The sequence below is a fragment of the Quercus robur genome, chromosome 7 (assembly GCF_932294415.1).
Source record: "Quercus robur chromosome 7, dhQueRobu3.1, whole genome shotgun sequence".
Lineage (NCBI taxonomy): Eukaryota > Viridiplantae > Streptophyta > Magnoliopsida > Fagales > Fagaceae > Quercus > Quercus robur.
This window is the reverse complement of record NC_065540.1, coordinates 45077545-45098383: the sequence shown is the minus strand read 5'-3', so window position 1 is coordinate 45098383 and position 20839 is coordinate 45077545. Positions and strand designations below refer to the sequence as shown.

At 34.3% G+C, this 20839-nt stretch overlaps 3 protein-coding genes across 5 annotated transcripts; all 3 read left to right on the top strand.

Moving 5' to 3' along the window:
- Positions 1-837: 837 nt before the first annotated feature.
- Positions 838-4677, top strand: LOC126693626 (50S ribosomal protein L6, chloroplastic). Its single transcript, XM_050389675.1, has 3 exons — positions 838-1005; positions 2343-2651; positions 4208-4677. The coding sequence occupies exons 1-3, from the start codon at positions 971-973 to the stop codon at positions 4542-4544; spliced, it is 681 nt and encodes a 226-aa protein (XP_050245632.1). The 5' UTR covers positions 838-970; the 3' UTR covers positions 4545-4677.
- A 3117-nt stretch (positions 4678-7794) lies between these two features.
- Positions 7795-14895, top strand: LOC126693624 (U4/U6 small nuclear ribonucleoprotein PRP4-like protein). 3 transcript variants are annotated; one of them, XR_007645438.1, is made up of 7 exons: positions 7795-8057; positions 8621-9543; positions 10214-10667; positions 10822-11019; positions 11142-11223; positions 13939-14192; positions 14530-14895. XR_007645438.1 is itself a non-coding variant. In XM_050389674.1 (6 exons), exons 2-6 carry the CDS (start codon positions 8627-8629, stop codon positions 14025-14027), a joined length of 1740 nt encoding a protein of 579 aa, XP_050245631.1. In that variant the 5' UTR covers positions 7795-8057; positions 8621-8626; the 3' UTR covers positions 14028-14436. The 3 variants fall into 3 exon arrangements, 1 of the variants encoding a protein (XP_050245631.1); XR_007645437.1 differs by lacking the exon at positions 14530-14895 and adding an exon at positions 14355-14436; XM_050389674.1 differs by lacking the exon at positions 14530-14895 and having other exon boundaries at positions 13939-14436.
- Positions 14896-17254: 2359 nt separating this feature from the next.
- LOC126693623 (eukaryotic translation initiation factor 1A-like) lies at positions 17255-19033 on the top strand. Its single transcript, XM_050389673.1, has 2 exons — positions 17255-17416; positions 18283-19033. Exon 2 carries the CDS (start codon positions 18308-18310, stop codon positions 18734-18736), a length of 429 nt encoding a protein of 142 aa, XP_050245630.1. The 5' UTR covers positions 17255-17416; positions 18283-18307; the 3' UTR covers positions 18737-19033.
- Positions 19034-20839: the final 1806 nt, after the last annotated feature.

Below are 20839 nucleotides of genomic sequence, written 5' to 3'. Positions count from 1 at the left end.
AAATAAAAGTTCTGCTATTAAAATTATTATTTTGGATGTAAATTATCAAAGATGACTTTAAAAAAAAAAAAAAAAGACTTGACTGTGAAAATGTTAAGGTTATACGGTCATTTTAAACTTAGTCCATGCTAATGCTAATAATAATAGTAATAATAATAATATAAGGGAGAAATTAACGAGTATATTTGGTTTATGAAATATTTTAAGAGACTTTTCATGAGAGTTATATTAAAACTTTTCTAAAATGAATCATTAAGTGGACATCCGTTAATTTGACCTAATAAAAAAATTATAATAATAGCTTGCTTAGGATTTGTTTAGATACTGCTTATTGCTGAAAGCTGAAAATATTGTAGTAAAATAATTTTTAAATGTGTAAATAGTGCCGTGAACCCAATTTTAAAGAAAAAATTACTGAAATCCGTACTTGCGGGTCTCGTGAACAGTGCATGAGATCCACACAAAAAACAATAGCACAAGCATAAATGCAAATGCGTTTGTATCCAAACGGTGAGTATTCACATTTGAGTTTGTATAAAAATACCTATTTTAATACAAAAAAAAAGAGTTACTTTATTTATTTTACAATACCATTTTACAATTCACCCAAGCCAACATCCCATTTCTTATTTTTCACCTCAAATCCAACACTATTCAATTTCATTTTTGTTCATTTCACTCTCTTCTCTCTCTTCCTCTTAAGTTTGTTTCTCTCTTCATCAACGACAAAATAAAACCAGCTACCACCATCAATTCCCATAACCCAAAAAAAAAAAAACCGGTGACATGTAGTAGCTCTAAACACAAGGGTAACTTCGACATTTCGTTCCTCTCATAAAGGGTATTTCCGTCATTTCAAAAAACAAAAAACAGGTACCAGTGGATATCTTAAACACATTTCATTTGGATAGCCTCTTCTTCTTCCCTACTTCATGAGATAACACTTAAAACCTTAGCTGATGCTTTAACAATGGCTTGCTCGCTCAACTCCTCTTTTCAAACCAGGTCAGTACCCAATACCCAAATCTTCTCTATTTCTATCTTATACTTTGTTTTATTTATTATTATTTTTTTTAATGCTCAGCTTCATACATACTTGTGTTGCTTTAATGGGTTTTCGTTTTTGTGAGGTGTGGAGGTATATAACATTTGTTTGTAGTTGCAGGTGCACTTAAAATTCCATTTTAGGCTTCTGGGTATCTTTAATTTTATAAGAAATTTGAGAAATTTTGAATTTTGAACCTTTTTTTATTTGTCATTACATGGGGTTTCAGTTAAGCTACCTTAGGATAATGGCATTAATTTTTCCAAAATGACATCGAATTTTTATGTTGATATGATGTTAACTTGTTTTTATTTAGAGTCAGTTTGATGGGTCTTCTTTGATTGAAAGAAAGCCGAGTGCTTGATTTGATGGAGTTTTGTATGTCATTGTGTCTTTGGAAAATGGCTCCTCCTTAAGAAAGCTATCCTTTTCATACGCTATAATAGTAGCTCTAGTCTGTTGATAGTATGATTGTTTACACGTTATAGTGGATTTTTTTTTTTGGTCATAGACAATTGTACCTATTTTCCACTAAAAATATGTATTCTTTAATTTTGGGATATTATATTGTTTCATGTGTTATTTCCCAACTAGAATTTGTTTAGTTTTTGGAAGTTCTTGATTTTCTTTTTTCTTTCTGTAAAATATGACATGCTTTTGTACCAGAAGTCAGTTTCTTTGTACAATAGCTTAAGATTTTGAGGGTTTAGAATTCTAGAAGTAGGTTGTTAACTTCTAAGGTAGCTTGTAGTATAGACTTGTATGAATAGGTTCAGTGGTTTAATAATAAGAGAATATGTATTTTTTTTTTTTTGTTGATGTATTTTAAAATTTTCCTGTCAACATTGTTTTAGACACAAGCATAGTTTTTTTTTTTTGATAAGTGGAAACAAGCATAGTTGATTGATGTATTGGTATAATTAGTGGTTGTGATACTCCTGGAGAAAATATTGGAAAGGGGAAATTTCACTATGAGCCTTACGTTTTTTTGTTTTCAAAACTTATTGAGAAACTCAACTCAACTTCGCCAATAGCAATCTTTAAGCTTAGCAGAGTGCGGATATTGGTTTTTCTTGGCCTACATATTCATTTCCTTCCTGCATTTTATCAACAATCAACCAGAGGATTATGCATCATGTATAAGCAAGACAGTGTATTTGGGGAATCTTTATTATATCTAAACAAAAAGTTGATAATGATTTCTGTAATACTAGACTACTTCACTTGATGGTAAACTTATTACTCAAGCATGGAATATTTGAAATTTTGAGCCAATTCCTTTACTATCATGTTTCAGCAATTTGAGGACTGTATTTTTGGGCAAGAAAAATGAAGTATGTGTTTCTAGTGTTCCTGTAAATCGTGTTGGTTTCCTGAGGAAAACTGTGGTGTGTAAAGAATCAAGAATAGGAAAGCAACCAATTCAAGTGCCAAGCAATGTGACAATCACTTTGGAAGGTCAATTTTTAAAAGTAAAGGGTCCTTTAGGGGAACTTTCACAGTCCTATCCACGAGAAGTGAATGTTGAAAGGGAGGAGCCTGGTACTCTTAAGGTCAAAAAAGCAATGGAAACTAGAAGGGCCAACCAAATGCATGGGCTTTTCAGGTAAATTCTTCTATCCTTTTGGCATTAACACTTTCCTTTTTCTTTTGATATTTTATAATATGATTATGTTTATTCCTTGAATCCTAATACTAACAGGCTTTTATATTTTTAATTTTCTTGGCTTTATTCTTAAATTCTTCATGGCTCTTTTCTAAATTTGTGTATTTGTGTAGGAAGGTGGGGAGAGACTTTGCATTAGAAAAGTATTTGATCAAGATTATTCCCCCACTGTTTAATTTGAGAATCTAGAGATCATCATTCAATATCTGATGCTCTCTCTCTCTCTCATTGGTTGCAGTTTGTATTTTTGAGTTGTTTTTGGCACTTAACTCTGTTAGTCTTATTGTGTAGGAACTTGGCCTTCTATTGTTAATTGTTATGGAAAGTGTCCCATCATATATATTTTATCTCAAGGTTTAAAATTTAATTAATAAAAAAAAAAAAACTTTTGATTTGAAATTTAAAGAATTTGACTATAAGGTAAGAAGTACACACTGTTTGAGGATCAAGTAGTGGTTTCTGGACCCACGTATAATTTCCAATAAAAAAAGAGAGTAAGAAGTATTCACATAGGCATGCACACTAGCAGACTTTTGTATACATACATGCAGCTACGCTCTAGCACTTGTGTATCTCTCCACTTAGAGAGCAAACTTAATTGTACCAATTATGATGTGGCTTGTTGTTTATTCCATGAAGCTAGTATGATTCATTTATTTTATGAACTACTTGCCTATCAGCACTAGGAATGCATATGAAATTTGATGAATTTATAAGGCAAAAATTAATGTCATAAAACTGATTTATATGTTTGAATTGGTGAAATTACCATTCATAGGATAGAAGCCAACTCACTATGAGCAAGAGGGATTGGAGTTGTGGCTTTATAGTTTATATGATAGTGTAGATATTAGGAGAATGAAAATTCTGGCTTTTTCTTTGGCTTGAATAAATGCTCGTGTATTTATTTATCCCCATTTTAGTTATTTGTATATTACACGGACAGTCTTCTTTGTTGAGCAAAATTATGCATGAGTAGTCATTGATGTGTCTCACATGTACTGCTAAAGAAATCCAATAGACATGTTAATAGAGGAAGAGAAAAACATAGTGGGAATGAATGTTAGTTTCATAAATGTTTCTCTTGAATGAGCAAACTATTCATGGGCATTGCATAGAAACATCCAGTATGACTCATGATGATCATTGTATAACATCACAAACAAGGTTTCAGACTCAGCAAATCCATGAAATCTAAAGTAGGGGGCATAAGTATCTATGAATTGCACACTTCGATGCATACCCACTCATGATGCTTGCCTACCCATGAGAAAATTAATTTAACAGACCATTCATACTAACCATTGCTATCAATGTAAATTGGTTTAAGTATTCATCACCCCTCTGCCCCTTCCTCTTTTTTTTTTTTTTTTTTTTTTTTTTTTTTCTTTTTTCCTTTGAATATTTGAACACAAAACTGGGGTTGGCATTACTCCTGCAGTTTCCTTGTAGTATTCTTAATTAATCTTTTGATTCTTATAAAACAATTTGGTTAGGACACTTACTGACAATATGGTGGTGGGAGTATCGAAAGGTTTCGAGAAGAAACTTCAACTGATTGGCGTTGGGTATCGTGCAATGTTAGAAGGACAAGACTTGGTACTAAATCTTGGGTTCTCTCATCCAGTTAGGATGGCAATCCCAGATGGCATAAAAGTGAAAGTGGAAGACAACACCAGAATTACTGTCAGTGGATATGACAAAAGTGCTATTGGTCAATTTGCTGCTTCTGTTAGGAGATGGAGACCCCCAGAACCATATAAAGGTAAGGGTGTAAAATATGCTGATGAAATTATTAGACGAAAGGAAGGGAAAGCAGGAAAGAAGAAGTAATGAGAGGTTTTTGTTTACTTCTTTGTTTTTTGTTGTCTCATTGTTATTTTCAAATGTGCATTAGATTAACTGGATGTATTCACAGTTAAAGAAATTGATTACAATTTTCAAGTAGCTCACCTTTTTCTCCCCATTTTCTATTTGTTGTCTTGACAATTGAGTTTCCTTAGCATTGCAAAAAAGAATGGTCACTTGTGTGGGGTGTCAAAGAATTGTGTTGCTCTCATGCCGTTGATATTTATGGTCATAAAGGTGAGTGAAAGTTGTCATTTTCATGTTATGGAAAGCGTATGCAATACATCTGTTTAAATAGAAAGTAAAAAACAAAGGTGAATTCAAGACTAGTTTCAAAGACCCACCGGAAAGAGAGGAGATGAGAAGGTTCCATCAAAGACTAGTTCCATAGACACAAGGACTGATCAGTTTAGATTTAATGATTTATTGAGCATATCAGTGACGTTTCCTACATCAAACTGGATTGGCAAAGGCAATTTTTGAGCAATCTTCAGCGTTCTCTTCTCAAGTTCATCATCTAAAGTAGGTATCCCGTTCCTTGCATAGTCATCATCAACAAAGATGGCAATCTCTTTTGATCCATAAAAGTCAACTAAAAATCAGCCATAGCAGCCATTTGGTATGAATCACTTTGTGTGATTGGAGAAAGAATGGGAATTGGAGGGCATAAAGAGTTGGATCAGTGGCATCAAATGAGACAAGCGGCACTTGGAGACCATTTTCAATCTCAGAAATTATATGAGCTATAGCAGAGGGCTTCCTCAAATACTTGAAAATCTGCCCAAGAAAAAGTTGCAATCAAGATAAATTAGGTTGCAACTTGCAAGAACTCTATATCTGAGTTTAGAATTTAAAATATCAACTTTCAATGGAAGAAAGCACACAAAATTTTACTACTGTAAAGTCTGTAATTTGTAATAGACAAAGTTAAGGCCTCAAAAGCGTGGGATGATGCTACTAAGAAACAGAGAAGGGCTAATATCAGAAAAGACAACAGGAAAGACAAAAAAGAGCTCGGGAAGGGCTTATATTGATGAAAATTGCATTATCGGATAAATGCAGAATGGAAATGTAAAATTATGCATATCAAAATTGGATATTTAGCTTTAAAAAAAGAAAAGAAATTATAATTGAAGAGAATTCTGAAATTCATTATAATGAAATTAAAGCGGTAATTTAAAATTTTGCTGGACGTCCAAATTCACAATTTTAAAATTATGATGAATAAAATAAAAGAGAAAACTTCTGTTTGCACGCTTCCATGAATGGAAAAAAATCCCCATGAACCATAAGGAGAAAATGTTATTCAGGTAAGCTCTACGTTACTTATTAGTACAGAAGAACTAAATTATATTTCAAAGAAAATACAAAATGGACAATTCCAATCTGTACCTCCGACAGATCCCAATAAGGCAAACAATTTGTATCCTCTGTGGTAAATTTCCAAGGCCACCTACGCGGCTCGACCAAAAACCGAATTGAAACTAAAACTTTGGCAGTACACTCATGACTCAACCATTAAGGAAAACCCAAATCAAAACTATTACTCTCAGAACCACCGAGTGTTTCCTAGTTACAACAATACACTGATACACAGCCACCACACCAATTCTTTACTAATTACTACAAGGACTCAAACTTGGCTCAAACTAAGATTGCACAAGGTTCAAAATCTGGGTAAATGTGGGTCAAAATTACACTTTAATGACCACCCAGGTAACTTTTAATGGAGAACAGACTAGTGTACAGGAATGGTGACATAGACATGAAAGGGTGACCAACAAAGTAAGAGCACCTGACCAATTAAGATGTCCTAGAAATCCATCAACCAAAGTAGGAAAAGCAAGTGAAAGGGAGGAATAATAGGAAACCAATGAAATTGGAGGACTTGGAAAGAATGTTTCTACAATGAGTTATTCTTTCCGATCGTCCAATTCCGAAGAATTTCCATAACCCTCTCTCCCTTTCACTCTTGCTCCATTATTCTGACCCTCTCCTCTTATCTCTTTGATTCCACAAAAGAAGCAACTTTAGTACTTATCCACAAACTACATGAAAGAAAGAGATGAACAACAAAAATTTTGCAGAATGGGTGATTGGGGACTGAGGCGTGTTGGCACTAGAAATAGTGCTAGAGGGTTGGTAAAAGCAAAACTCGCCTTGCATGATTGCATGACAAAACGTAAAAAAGAAAATCAGCACACCATACAACCAGGGCTGACAGGGCTTTTTTCTTATTCTTTTTAATACTCTCATTTTTATTTTTTATTTTAATAATACATAGAACTTTCTAATAGTAAAATTTGTTTCGCTCATTAAATAGAATTAAAAAAAAAAGCTATCAAAAAAAAAAAAAAAAACATATGTGTAAACATACAATATGGTACGCACATCTAACCAGATGATATTACCATATGATATGCTAATGTTAAGGACCAAGTTAAATCATTGTACATGGAATTTGCAAGTATAAGATATTTTTAAAATAATTATTTTTTTCATCAAATTTATTACCTTTGAATTTCTATGGACTTGATAAATCCTCACAAGTCACAACAAGAACAAGCAAGATGTCTACCCGCCATAACTCAAAATATAATGAATAGAAGGAAACAAAAAGATTATACTAGGATTTACCATAATTCAAAATAAAGAATATTATTGTAAAAATATTGTGCAAATTTGTTGTAATACTAGACTTTTTTCTATTAAAATTGTAAAAATAAAATAAAGGCCCAATATAATTTTTAAACTTTATATTTTAAAAGTAATAAAGTAGACTAAAAAAAAAAAAACAAAGCACTCATCTATGTTAATATCTAATATCTAATAATATCTAAAATAGTAAAATCATGTCACATTCTCAGCATAATGTTGGTAGGTTTTTAATAAAATTAAAATTTACTTATTTTATTAAAGTATTGTATTTTTTTATTGTTCTTAAAAAAATATTATATATTTTTTCTATTAAAAGTGTGGATTTATTTATATTTATTTCTTCCTTAGGTTATTTAAGACATATAGAGGATGAATTGTTTGTAAAAATTATTAAAACAAATTTTAACCACATATTGTATTATTTACAAAAATATCTCCCCTTAAAGGTAAAATGCATTTTCTTAATAAAAAAATTACAAAATTTAAAAACATTTTCAAATAACAAATGTAAATTACAAAATTCACCCCTAAAATTTATGGTATTTATGGTTAGTTGTTTTCTTCCATTAGTAAACAGCCTTCCATTAGTGGACTCACGGCCCAAATCACATACCCAAACGGCCGAACCTGCTTGAGCTCCCTTCTTCTTCTTCTTCATCTTCTTCATCATCTTCAGTTTGAGTTTCAACAGAAAAACAAATACATCGTGCGACTAGTTTTTGATTTTAAGTTCGTATCACTACCACTGTTTACTGTGCCCATCTGTTTTGTGAAAGCACTATCTTTCGAGAGATAGAGGGGAAATCTTTCGCCACTGTCTGACCGTCTGAATCGCCACCGGTAACGTGTTTTTCCTTTTATATATACATATTTTGTGTGTAAAGTCTTGTTCGTTTTTGTGTGTGTGTGAGATTGCTCCCTGAATTTTCGAATTTATGCGTTTCACTAGTGCACACCACCTGTTTGTTGAATTGCCTGACTGAAAATGCATTAACTTTCGGTTCTGTTTGTTCAAAACCCTCTTCTGTTCCACAAACCCATTTTTGTTTCTGGTACTAAATATGCCTAGTTCGGCTTGTTTCTTTTGTTAAGTTAGGTTCTTTGTAATGGTTTCTTTTGTTAAAATTACAAAAGTTGTTTTATTTTTAATTTTTTTCTCCCAACTTGTTAATTTCACTTACCCAGAAAACATTTTTGAATGCTTAGCTTGATTAGATGTTTGGCTGTGTCTGGGTTTGGTTTTGTTTAAGCCAATAAGTAAATCTTTTGCTGTGCTTTGTAATTGTACATGGCAAATAACTGTAAAGCAGAGTTTGGAATCACTGTATAAGCTCTTTTTATTTAACATAAATGCTTTGGTCTGATTTTGATTTTGATTTTGATTTTGATTTTTCCTTGGTTAGGCTATCATGGAGGTGGACGAGGAAACCCCGGCATCAACTTCTCCTACAGAGGCATCTGATTTGGGTCCTGATAGTCAAACATTGGTTTCCAGTGTTCATGCTACTCCACTTCAGCCAATCCAACCTTTAGTTCCACCAGTTGTTGTGCCTCCTACTGCTCCTATTGTTCCTCCTATTGCTCCAATTCCTTCAATTCTTCCTCCCCCGGTTATTCGCCCATTGGCACCTCTCCCAGTCCGCCCTCCTGTTTTAAGGCCTCCCATTTTGCAAAATGGTGAGGTGAGAGAGAGTGACTCGGATTCAGACAATGAAGATTCGGGTCCAACCCGTACTGCTCCAGGTACAACTGGGGAATATGAGATATCTGAGGAGAGCAGACTGGTGAGAGAGCGGCAGGAAAAAGCAATACAGGAGCTCATGATGAAGCGTCGTGCTAAAGCTCTTGCTGTGCCTACTAATGACATGGCTGTCCGGACTCGTCTTCGCAAGCTTGGTGAACCTATGACTCTTTTTGGAGAAAGAGAGATGGAAAGACGTGAGAGGCTGCGGATGATTATGGCAAAACTGGATGCTGAAGGGCAGTTGGAGAAACTGATGAAAGCTCATGAGGAGGAAGAGGCTGCAGCTGCTGCTGCAAAAGCAGATGTTGAGGAAGAAATTATTCAATATCCCTTTTATACAGAAGGGACGAAGACTCTTAAGGATGCTAGAGTTGATATTGCAAGGTACTCTCTTGTGCAGGCAGCTTTGCGTATTAGACGTGAGCAGAGGAAAAGGGATGATCCAGATGAAGATATGGATGCAGAGTTGGATTGGGCTCTGGGGCAGGCAGCGAATTTGGTGCTTGATTGCAGTGAGATTGGGGATGACCGGCCACTATCTGGTTGTTCTTTCTCACGAGATGGAGAAAAGCTGGCTACCTGGTATTGCTCTCTCTCTCTCTGTATTTGCACCCACATGCATGCCTAGACATACGTGTTACTTTATTCATATGAGTTAATAGCCATTATGTCTTACCATTTACCGTGAACAAGTTCAATTTAAAGGACCTTGCTTGGGGGAACAGGAGAAGTGTATGGGTTTGAACTGTGGGGGCAGTATATTTAATATGTAACCATTTCTAATCATCTGAAAAAATTCGATAAGTTTTTTCTTATCAAAAAAATTTAAAGGATCTAAGCTCCCTCCTTCCATTCATTTTCCAACTAAAATTATATTTTACTGTCTAGAGTACAACCTTTTTATTAGCATTCAAGTGCGGATTTAATGTTTATACTTTATTGCCCACCCACTATTTAACTGATTGTGATGGGTTTCCTACAATGATTTGAAAGAGTACATGATGTCAAGTCCTCTGAATTGGCTGTTGCACCCCTCCCTTTTCCTAGGGTAAAGGAATAAACACTTATAGAGGAATTCTAGGTAAATATTGAGTTTGCCCTGCTTCCCAACTTAAACTTCTAGGTGTATGATTGGTAATGAGGCTCTGATCTAAGGCTTTGCTCTTATTATGGTATTGAAAGACTTATATGCTGCTAAATTGCAATGGTAAATGAAACTGACCAGATTCCTTATATTGTCTGCTTCTATCAGTTCTTTAAGTGGCGTTACTAAGTTGTGGAAAATGCCTAATGTTGAAAAGGAATCTACACTGAAGGGACACACAGAGCGTGCTACTGATGTCGCATTTTCTCCTGTGCATGACCATCTAGCTACTGCCTCTGCTGACCGTACTGCAAGGTTGTGGGACACTAGAGGATCTTTGTTGAGGACATTTGAGGGCCATCTGGACCGCCTTGCACGCATTTCCTTCCATCCTTCAGGGAAGTACTTGGGCACTACTAGCTTTGACAAGACTTGGAGATTATGGGATGTAGAAAATGGGGAGGAGTTGCTTCTTCAGGAAGGTCACAGTAGGAGTGTCTATGGGCTAGACTTCCACCGTGATGGATCACTAGCTGCATCTTGTGGACTGGATGCACTTGCTCGTGTTTGGGACCTTCGAACTGGCAGAAGTATTCTTGCCTTGGAGGGCCATGTCAAGCCAGTGAGACTCAAAACTCATCTGCTTTTCTTTTTCCTTTTTTGGTGTTGGGGGAATAAAGTCATGTTTACATATTATATATATGTACATGTGCATGTGTGCTTTTTGGTTGTATGTTTAACTGATACATTTATGTTCTTCCAATCTCTTTTTTTAGGTTTTGGGAATCAGCTTCTCTCCCAATGGATATCATTTAGCCACCGGGGGTGAAGACAATACCTGTCGAGTCTGGGATCTAAGAAAGAGAAAAACTTTGTATACGATACCAGCACATTCTAACCTCATTTCAGAAGTAAAGTTTGAGCCTCAGGAAGGATATTTCTTGGTAACTGCTTCCTATGACATGACAGCTAAGGTGTGGGTCCTTTCTGAGCACCATGATTCCTACATAATAATTTGAAGTTTAACCTTCTGTTTTTATTTCCTTTTCTGATTCCTATGTTGTTTACATATCATTCTTCTTGGGTGTGTTTTCAGATTTGGTCTGCCCGAGATTTTAAGCCTGTGAAGACACTTGCTGGACATGAAGCAAAAGTCACGTCCTTAGATGTTGCAGGAGGTAAGTACCTGACTGTAGATATGTTGAGCATATGGCAAGATTCTGATTTATTTCCTGGTTTCTTCATTTAAGCTTCTTAATAAATTGATGCATGGAGGAAGTGGAGATACACTACTCCAATTATCTTATATCTTCTAGGATTTAGTAACTTCATTTTTAACGTAAATACATTTTACCCTTACATATTTATATACATATGTTCTGTTGTTACCTCTTTTATTCCCTTATAGGATTCAAAATTCTAATAATCATATTATATAATTTAAAAAACTAGAGCTTCCACTTTCATGAGCTTAAAGAGCATCAACATTGGTGGTGCCAAATATTTAGATTCTACAAACTGTAGGTTCTAAATAAATTAATACCATTTCAGCTTAATTTATTAGTCATTTCCCAGGTTTACCTGTTGCAATTAGGTAGGACATTTGCACTTGCCTGGGTATTAGATCTCTTACAGGTGATGATACCCATCTATTAAAGGAAAAAAAATGCTCAAAGAGAGAGGTTTCAGTTGATATTTGGTTTTACTTTGTAGTAGATTTTTTGCAGTTCACAGTAATTGATGGTTTCATTACTTCTTTCAGTCTCAATAAAAAATATTTAGATAGCCATCCTCTAAATCATATGGAACTTTTTTGTTAAAAAGAGGATAATAATAAGCAGCTAAATTTTATTAAATTAAGTCGCTGCTGTCTCAAACTTAATTGTTTTTTAAATTTTATGTGAAATCTTGATACTGTGATATCGACTATTGAGTCCTCTACAAGTACAGTTTCTTGCTCGACCTTGAATACATTGTTACACAGTTGCATAAATAATTCTGCTTTCTGAGGTGGGATGTGCCTGCGATTTTACTGTAGTTATCATATTCATTTCTTTCCCCTAGTAAAAGAGTATTTGACTTTGTTTCATGCTCATAACGTGTTAGTGAGTGTATGTACACGTATAGTTGAGCTTATCTATATGTGAATGCCTATTTATCTGAGTAGTTCATTGGAATGGTAAAATTACACTAATCATATGAGCTGGTAGCAGTACTAAACTCATGGTTTTGTTACAGCACAGCATCAAGCTTTATTATCGTAGATAAGATTCTAAAGATGCCTTCCCACTCCCCAAATTTTTTTTAAAAAGATGCCTTCCCACCCCGACATTTTTTTAGTTCTCTTCCCTTCCCACCAAGGGGGTGGGGACCATGACCCTCTTGCTCTCCTGTGACCTATCGCCTTCTCTTTCTCTTCTCTCTCTCTTATCATTTTCTTTCCTCTCACTATGAGTGATGTTTGGGAGAAACATTGCCTTTGATTCTGAAAATTTATTTATAATTTTCCTATCACATCAGCCTTTCTAATTTTCTGTCCCTGCACCCCTGGGAGATGCAGTTGTGGTTTTCTTCTCCTCTTTCCTTATTCTTTTTGGTTAATGTTTTGAATTATATTCTTAAATGTGCTCCTTTTTTCCCCTTAATTTTAATGACATTGCTTGCAAAATGCAAATATCAGACACCCCTTCCAGATTACCAACCATTAGGTCTTGCATGGTTTTTTTTTTTTACATTGACATGCAATCTACAGGCTGACATAAATTGGTGTCTAGATCAATAACGAGTAAATGAGTTCGAAGCTCCTTGCAACAGTGATGTGGTTTCTATTATCGCTAGCTCATCAATCCTTTTGTCTTGTGGCTTCTGATGCTTAGATGCTCTATGTTGTAAAATGTCATGGTATCATTTACTGCTTTAAATAAATGCTCTAGGGACATGCAACACCATTAGGGAATAGGAAAAAGAAGATAGGGGTAGAAAATAATTTAGAAATTGCTGTTTGGATGCTTTTGTTGAATTTTGATTTAGTCAGCAACTTTGAGAGAAACTTTAGGTTTATTCCAGTGTTACTTCTTTGCTATATTGAATACTGTATTCTATGGTGCATTGGGAGGGAAAGAAATCAGTGGATATTTGAGGGGAAGGAGATTTTTATACCAAATCTCAAAATTTTTTTTCTTGAAAACTCTCTTTGAATGGGCAACACACTCTTTTACTATCTCAACCTTTTGTCTAATGGAGTTTTTAGACTCATTGTACTTGTATCTCTAATCTTATAGCTTCCTTTTCTTTCTCTTTTTTTAAATCTCTGTATACTTCCTGTATATGCTTTTCCAAATTTAATAGATTACATTTACTTATTAAAAAAAAAAACTGTTGTTGGTATATAGCTAACATGGTATGGAAGCCACCTTTGGAGTCTGGGGATGTTTAATTGGTAGATCCAATTTTTTAATGGTATGTGGAACTACATGTAGCAATCATGGCTGGGTTCTATCATCTATGGCCTTGTCAAAAATATAAAATGACACAATTTATAATCTAAACTGCCAGAACCCTAATTTTATTAGGAATCAATAAATGTAATCAAGTTAAAATGTGAATTATCTGCAATCCCTTGATGGTTCCTCGAAAGGTTTGTGTTTGTGTACACGTGTGTGCATGCACACAAAAATGTACAAACTGCATGCACCCAAAAATGTACAAACTGCATGCACCCAAAAATGTACAAACTGCATGCACATGCGCACATGCACCAGTCAAACATGCTGCATGCATCAGCTCTGAAACTTTTGAATTGTCCTACCTTAGAAGTTGTATCATATGTGGCAACTTTTTGCTTGATGGTTTATTTTCTGCTTCTGACTTCTAAATGTTTCTTTCTATGACAGATGGGCGTTATATAGCAACTGTATCACACGATCGGAAAATTAAGCTTTGGTCCAGCAGTAGCAAGGAGAAGGCTATGGATGTGGACTAGGTTGCTAAATGCTGGAGATGATAAAATATTGGTGGATCCTATTTCCTGGATTTTTTTGGTCTAGAAACCCTTTAGGGATGTGTGGATAACAAAGCACAGGTTGCTTCAGGTTCAAAATGTCTATTGTGGAGTTACACTTCTAACTATGAGAGATATGGTTTATGGGTAAATGGAAGCTTTCATTATATACTGCATTTTCCTGACTTAGGTTTCATCTACTGTGTTATTTTTCTTTTTCAAACTCTGATCAGACTTAGATAATTTGTTGTAAGAGATTTTGAGAGGAACCATACTAACTGAAAAGCTTGGTGTACCTAATCTTTACAGTGATAGTTGTGAAATCATCCAGCAAGAAAACAGGAGTGAGTCTACGCAGTGTTGAAAAACTGTGTTGTGTTTTCCTTTGTGAGTCTGCGCAGTGATAATTGTTGATTACTTGAACTTTCAGTCTATTGTTAATACCGATCATTACAGAAACTACAGCAAACTGTTTTTATGTCAGGGAGAAGAATAGCAGAGAAGATGCCACTGGCACAAGAATTAGTCAAGAACTACCAGACTCTCAGTATCTGATAGATGCAGTCTGATTTGATCAGCACTAGATTATTCAGGAATAAGAATAACCTAGAGAGTACAAAGAGCAAAAAATTTCAACTTGACTCGAACCCAATTCTGGAACACTTATTCTAGGCCTTGTCAACAGGCCTTTTTTATTTTTTTTGAATTTTGAAAGATAGTTACAATATGTTACTAATTGCACAGCTCGAATTCTTTTTCCTTAGACTTTCAAACACTTTGTGCATGGGGAGATGTCAATTTAGCTACAAGTCCCTTGGTAACAGATCTAGAGTTTCCTTGGTTTTTTTTTTTCTTGTTTTGTCTTTTTGTTTTTTATGTTTTGAACCAGAGATGCCTTGTTGGAGTTGTCACTCTGTTACATATAGATCAAAGTAGTCAGTCTTCGGCTTCAAAGTGGTATTTGATAAATTCAGTTACCATTTCAATCTCTGGGAAGCCATAACATGAGAATTGACTCAAACTTCTCTCCATCACAAGCTGTTCAATTAGCTTTGCTTTAACTTCCAAACATTATTAGTCACTGGCAATGGCGAAGCCTGGATTTGGCTCCAAAGTAGACAAAGTTCAAAACACTTACAATAGCTAACACATTAAATTCAACAATTATAAATTTATACAAACATAGAAGCAGTGAATTAAATTTTATTCTTTATACATCCAACAAAGAGTTTTAGCTCAATTGGCATCTCCTCTTATAAGTGTTAGGTTCAGCATGAGGTTGTCAGCTCCTATTGGAGGTGCATGTGTAACTTATCAATCAAAAAACTATTAACAATTGTTTATAAATAATACAGGAGAAAAAAAGGTTATAGCTATTGCAATGACGAGAGAGTCTATTCTAGTTTACAGAAAGTGTCTACGGGCTAGCCTTCCAGCATGATGGATTACTGGTAGTAAGTTGTGGAGCGGATGCACTTGGAGAGAAATAATTGACTTTATCCATATGCTGATATGCATACCATTTGAGTTTAACTTTTTGAATTAGATGTGTATATTATGTGAGTTTAGATCATAATTTTCACCAAGTACTTATAATTCTTGCATATCCATTATATTTGGATTTCAGTCTATATGACAAAGCGTGCATTTGGAAATTGTTGAAAAAAGTTTTGCTTTTTACTTTGTGCCTTTTGTCTTAGGTTTTTTTTTTTTTTTTTTTTCAAACACTAATACAATTACACCTTTTCATTCTATAGCATTTTTTATTTATATCTTTCTAAATTGCAAGTCAATGGAAATTACAAAAACCTAAACCACATGCTTTTAACAGTTTAACTCACATTTTCTTTTTAAGGGTAAAATTTTAAATTTCAAAAACAATTATGAAATGACAAAATATCCTCCGCACAACTTTTATCAATTTAAAAAATAATTTTACATTATATTACACCATAAACAAAACTATCCAATTTATTCTTATTATCCAATAAAGACATTCAGACTTTTTTTCAAATAACAAATTACATTTACCCTTGTTAATTATGGCGTAATTGTAATTTCCTCCTAAATTAGAATATTAAACAAAATAACATCTTTAATTGTTGTCACAGAGCACTTTGCACCTAGCCGTTAGGAATTTTGTCAACCTATTAATAGAAAATTTAAATTTTTATTATACATTTCCGAAAAAATTGACTCTATCATGTCATTAGATACCCCTTTTTCGTCAGTATTGTCTGACGGGTTGAGGAGAACATTAGATGATAGTTTTTGAAAAATATCTATATTGTTTAAAAGTGAGGTATTCAAGTGATAAGCTCCTGGTAATGTGCTTTTTTGTGTCTAATGTTGGTAGTTTGAATCCATCTCCTCCTCTCCACTATTTGCCTATAAAAAGAAATGTTTGAAATTTACATTAATTCAAACAAAAAGCCAATGTTCCACTATTAGCGTTTCACTTTGTACTCCATCAATTACAATGTTACTTAAAAATGGAAAAAAAAAATTATAGTACGTCAAGAGTATTATAGTTCAACTAACACTTTCTGCGTTTCAAATGGAAATATTTAGGATTCAAATGCTCACTCTCATACTATAGGAGAAAGTATCTAGTGAGCTAGGTGCATACACCCTTTGTGAAACTGGCATGTGGGCCCACATCTCAATCTCATAGAAGGCATAGGGGCCTAGCTCATATAATATTTTTTCCACAGTAATTATCGTGTTAGAAATTTAGACAATTAACAGCTAGATTTTACTGTAAACACTTGCTAATTTCAGTTTTGTATTGTGTAAATTTTAGTGGTAAAACTTCAACCCTTAATGCCCCCCGAAGTGGTCCAATGATATTCCACTTGATTCAGTAAATATGTTAAAATCAAGTTAATCAACCGCATGCAAAAGACCATAAATAAGAGCATTGTTGTAAAGAAGATAATATATAACCTTTCAAGAGAATACTCATTGTACTTTTGGCAATAAAAAAAAAAAAAAGGAAGTAGATGACCACTTAAATACAAAAGACCAATTACTCTTTAGTTTTATTTCTTGCAGCTACTACCTCCCTTTTTATTTTATAACATATCGAATTAAAAAAGAAAAAGAAAAAAAGGGCCAATCTTTGTAGATGGGCTGGGGTTTAATTCGAGAATTGATATCCTTAAACTTAAAAGCCCAATAATATGCCCAAAACCCAGTATAAGGGCTGATATAGCCTAGGTCGAGGCCCAAACCTACACCGACTAACTCGACCTTTTTTTGTGGTACAAAAAGGGAGCTAGGGTCTCAAACCCACACCATTCGGATTGTTATCGGCGATTTTTTCGATCAAATCAAAAATAACTCCCAGAGCAATCTTTAGCTAAACCCAGGTACTCTTCGTTTCTTTACTATTTAATTTTTTTTAATAATTTTTATTTTTAATTTTATATGATTTTCTTGTTAAAATTTTAGGGTTTTGTTGTTGTTGTTGTTGATCGAAGCTAAATTTTTTGTTTTGTTTTTAGCTTATGTTGATGATGATTATGTTTGCTATAGCTGGGTTTTCTGATTTTTTTTTTTTCCTAAAGTTGTAATTTTGGGGGGGAACAAAATATCTAGGGTTTTGTTATTGGGATTATTGTTGTTTTTCGATGTGATTAGGGTTAGTTTTGTTATTATCTTATCAGAAATTTTCATGCTTCATGTGGGTTTTGGGATTTATTGGGTTTTTGATTTTAATATGTTATTATGCCTCTCAAATTTTCAGGTTTATTTTATATATATATTTATATATATATATATATATATAAAAGAATATTTAATTTTTTTTTTTAATTTTAAAAAGTAAAGTTTTGGTGAACAAATTTTTGGTTGAGTTTGAATTATCTTGTCAGTGATGGGTTCTGAGGTTGGTTGGTTGGTTGGGGGGTTTGTTTTTTTTCCTTATTACGTGGAATTATATTTTCCTTGAACCTTAAAATTGTGGCCCTATATATGTGTTGTTTTAATAAAAGAGCTGGAGTCTATGATTTCTTACATTTTTTACATTTTTGTTTTGTATTTTTCCCCTTCTGAAGCCATTTTAATATGTGGGTTTCGACTAATTTATAATATTTTACTGCTAAATTCAAATTATTCATGAACTCCTACCTTTCACTGAACTATTGAGTTTGTACTTCTGTGCAAAGGTTGAATTCATGAACCTATGTCATTTATTAGGGAGTTTGGACTGATAAGTAGTTTTGCTCTGGTGCAGTAACAGAGTCAGTAGCCAACTAGCCATGCCGAAGAATAAGGGAAAGGGAGGAAAGAACAGAAAGAGGGGTAAGAATGAAGCAGACGATGAAAAGCGTGAGCTTGTTTTCAAGGAAGATGGGCAGGAGTACGCCCAAGTGCTTCGCATGTTGGGAAATGGCCGGTGTGAAGCGATGTGCATTGATGGCTCCAAGCGCCTTTGCCATATCAGAGGGAAGATGCACAAGAAGGTCTGGATTGCGGCCGGTGATATCATACTTGTCGGTCTTCGTGACTATCAGGATGACAAGGCTGATGTGATCCTCAAGTATATGCCAGATGAAGCTAGGCTCCTCAAGGCATATGGAGAGCTTCCTGAGAACACTCGTCTCAATGAAGGCATCATAGATGACGAGGAGGAAGGTGGAGGTGACGATTATATTGAGTTTGAGGATGAAGATATTGATAAGATATAGGGTTTGGAATTGTGTGTAGATTTTATCTTTAATTTTGAAGAGTAATGGTTAAGTGATACTTATAAGTCAAAATTTCCAATCGCACTTTAATGAATTTGGATTTTCAGGTGGGGACTTGGTTGTATTCCATGTAACACCTTCTCTTACTAATTAGTGTCTGTTATGTTTGCCCTCTGTTCTTTCTATGGATGTTGGTCGTCCTGCCCCCCCACCCACCAAACCGTTGATGATGCTTGTATAACGTAAACTCGCTCTTGGTTATTTCCCCAATGGAGTATGATCTTTGAAGTTTCTTTAGATTCTTCTGTTCTAAATTTTGCATTGGCAGAGATGTGCAATTCTTTAGAATTTATTTTTGTTCTACATCAGTGGGTTATTTGATGATTGAGGGTCACCTATATGGATTATCGCTTGAATAGCTGAAGTTGGGGTTTTGCACATTTGATCTACATTATGAATTGTATTATCTTCTATCGTAAATTTACCTCTTCGGGAGGATAGACTGATATTCAGTTCTATAGTCCTTAGTGTTGGTAAAAATATGGGATCATCTGGGATCCTTAAGCCTCTTTTTGTTGGTAGGCTTAAATCCATCCTTCCCTTTTGGTGCAGTTAGTTATTGTCAAATTGAACAGAGACCTCATTTGAGCCACAGCCTTCTTTTACCATCTCCTACTAGACCAAAAAACCTTTTGCCCTAGTATGAATCTATGATTTCTTTCAATTGCCTCAAGTTGCTTGTTCATGGTTCTCAACTGGGAGAGTTTCTGGAAGGTGGGGTGCCATCCACCGCTCTATCGGTCTAGCCCTTGTTGGGTTCTCTGCCATAGGCTTTGGTTTGTTCTCTCTTTGAACAGATCTGAGACTACCACAGATAGGATAAAGTAGATTTATAACTTATATCAGAAAAATATTTCAGATGTAGCTGTAGCAATAAGCTAGCGCTCCCTTGCACATAGTTGTTGCTTCTAGTTTGTTCTGAAACCTCATTTTTTGTGTTGCTACTCATTGTGCTATCATCCCAGTCTTCCTGTAAATTTCACGTGGTAATATACTGTACTTAAGCTTTGGCTCAATTGGTCTGGGATAGGGTTGAACAGGTAAGCTTTTGAATGTGACCTAGCAAAAAGTAGAAACATTGAATTGATCATAGTGTTTGAAGTTTTGAGTGTTCCAAACTGTAAATCATAATTGAGTGAATCGTCAATTATGCTCCAACTTTCCATTCATGCTTCAGATAACGGGTAAATTCGTGCAAAGATCTGTTTTGCAAGAACACATTCAATGTTAAAAGTACACCAATAGCTAGGCTCCAAGATTTGGAGCTAGTTATGATTGAATAGCAATAGCAGTGCACATACTATAATCTTCAAGTCTTAAGTCATTTTTGTTCATTTGATTTATTCTTCAACAAGTTTACTTTTAAGCTATTTCTATTCCGACTGGTTTCCATCCTTTTGATTAAAGTTGTACTACTTATATTTAGTATACATTTAAGCTCTAAGAGCATAACATAACTCAAGGGGTTTAGTTTCACTTCCCTTCAACTGGTTTTGAGCACTGTAGGAGAGACAATACTAAGATATGTATTAAAATAGGTACGTGTCAATCTCGTGTCCCGTCTTGTGCTCCTATTCACAAGAGGGAAGCCTCACCCGAACTCAAACTCTAAAGCTAAAAATCGAACAAAATCAATTCTAACTATTGTGTTTCAACTATTAGAGCCACATGTATACTAAATAATTACTAAATATAAGGATTACAACTTTAATCATAGAATGGAAACTATCATTACTTTAGATACATGTTTGATGAATGAATGCCACTTCCATCCTTTGATTAAAGTTGTCCTAGTTTATACTACGTGTTAGTATAATATATTACATGCTTAAATATTATCATACCATACTCTATCTAAAAAAAATATTGTCAGAAAATATACTCAAAAGTGGTGAAAAAAATGTGTTTAAAGCACTTTGAGTATTTCATATAAAATATTTCTAGTATTTTATAAATAAAAAAAATGTAATTAATAAAAATCATTTTGAAAAAAAAAAATCTGTGTAAAATATTTTATAAAAAAATATATTAAATGCTTTTTAA

Coding starts and splice junctions, on each gene's coding strand:
- LOC126693626 (XM_050389675.1), top strand. CDS start 971: ATGGCTTGCTCGCTCAACTCCTCTTTTCAAACCAG. Junction 1,006..2,342: donor AACTCCTCTTTTCAAACCAG/GTCAGTACCCAA, acceptor ATCATGTTTCAG/CAATTTGAGGACTGTATTTT. Junction 2,652..4,207: donor CAAATGCATGGGCTTTTCAG/GTAAATTCTTCT, acceptor CAATTTGGTTAG/GACACTTACTGACAATATGG.
- LOC126693624 (XM_050389674.1), top strand. CDS start 8,627: ATGGAGGTGGACGAGGAAACCCCGGCATCAACTTCTCCTACAGAGGCA. Junction 9,544..10,213: donor GGAGAAAAGCTGGCTACCTG/GTATTGCTCTCT, acceptor TGCTTCTATCAG/TTCTTTAAGTGGCGTTACTA. Junction 11,020..11,141: donor CCTATGACATGACAGCTAAG/GTGTGGGTCCTT, acceptor GTGTGTTTTCAG/ATTTGGTCTGCCCGAGATTT.
- LOC126693623 (XM_050389673.1), top strand. CDS start 18,308: ATGCCGAAGAATAAGGGAAAGGGAGGAAAGAACAGAAAGAGGGGTAAG.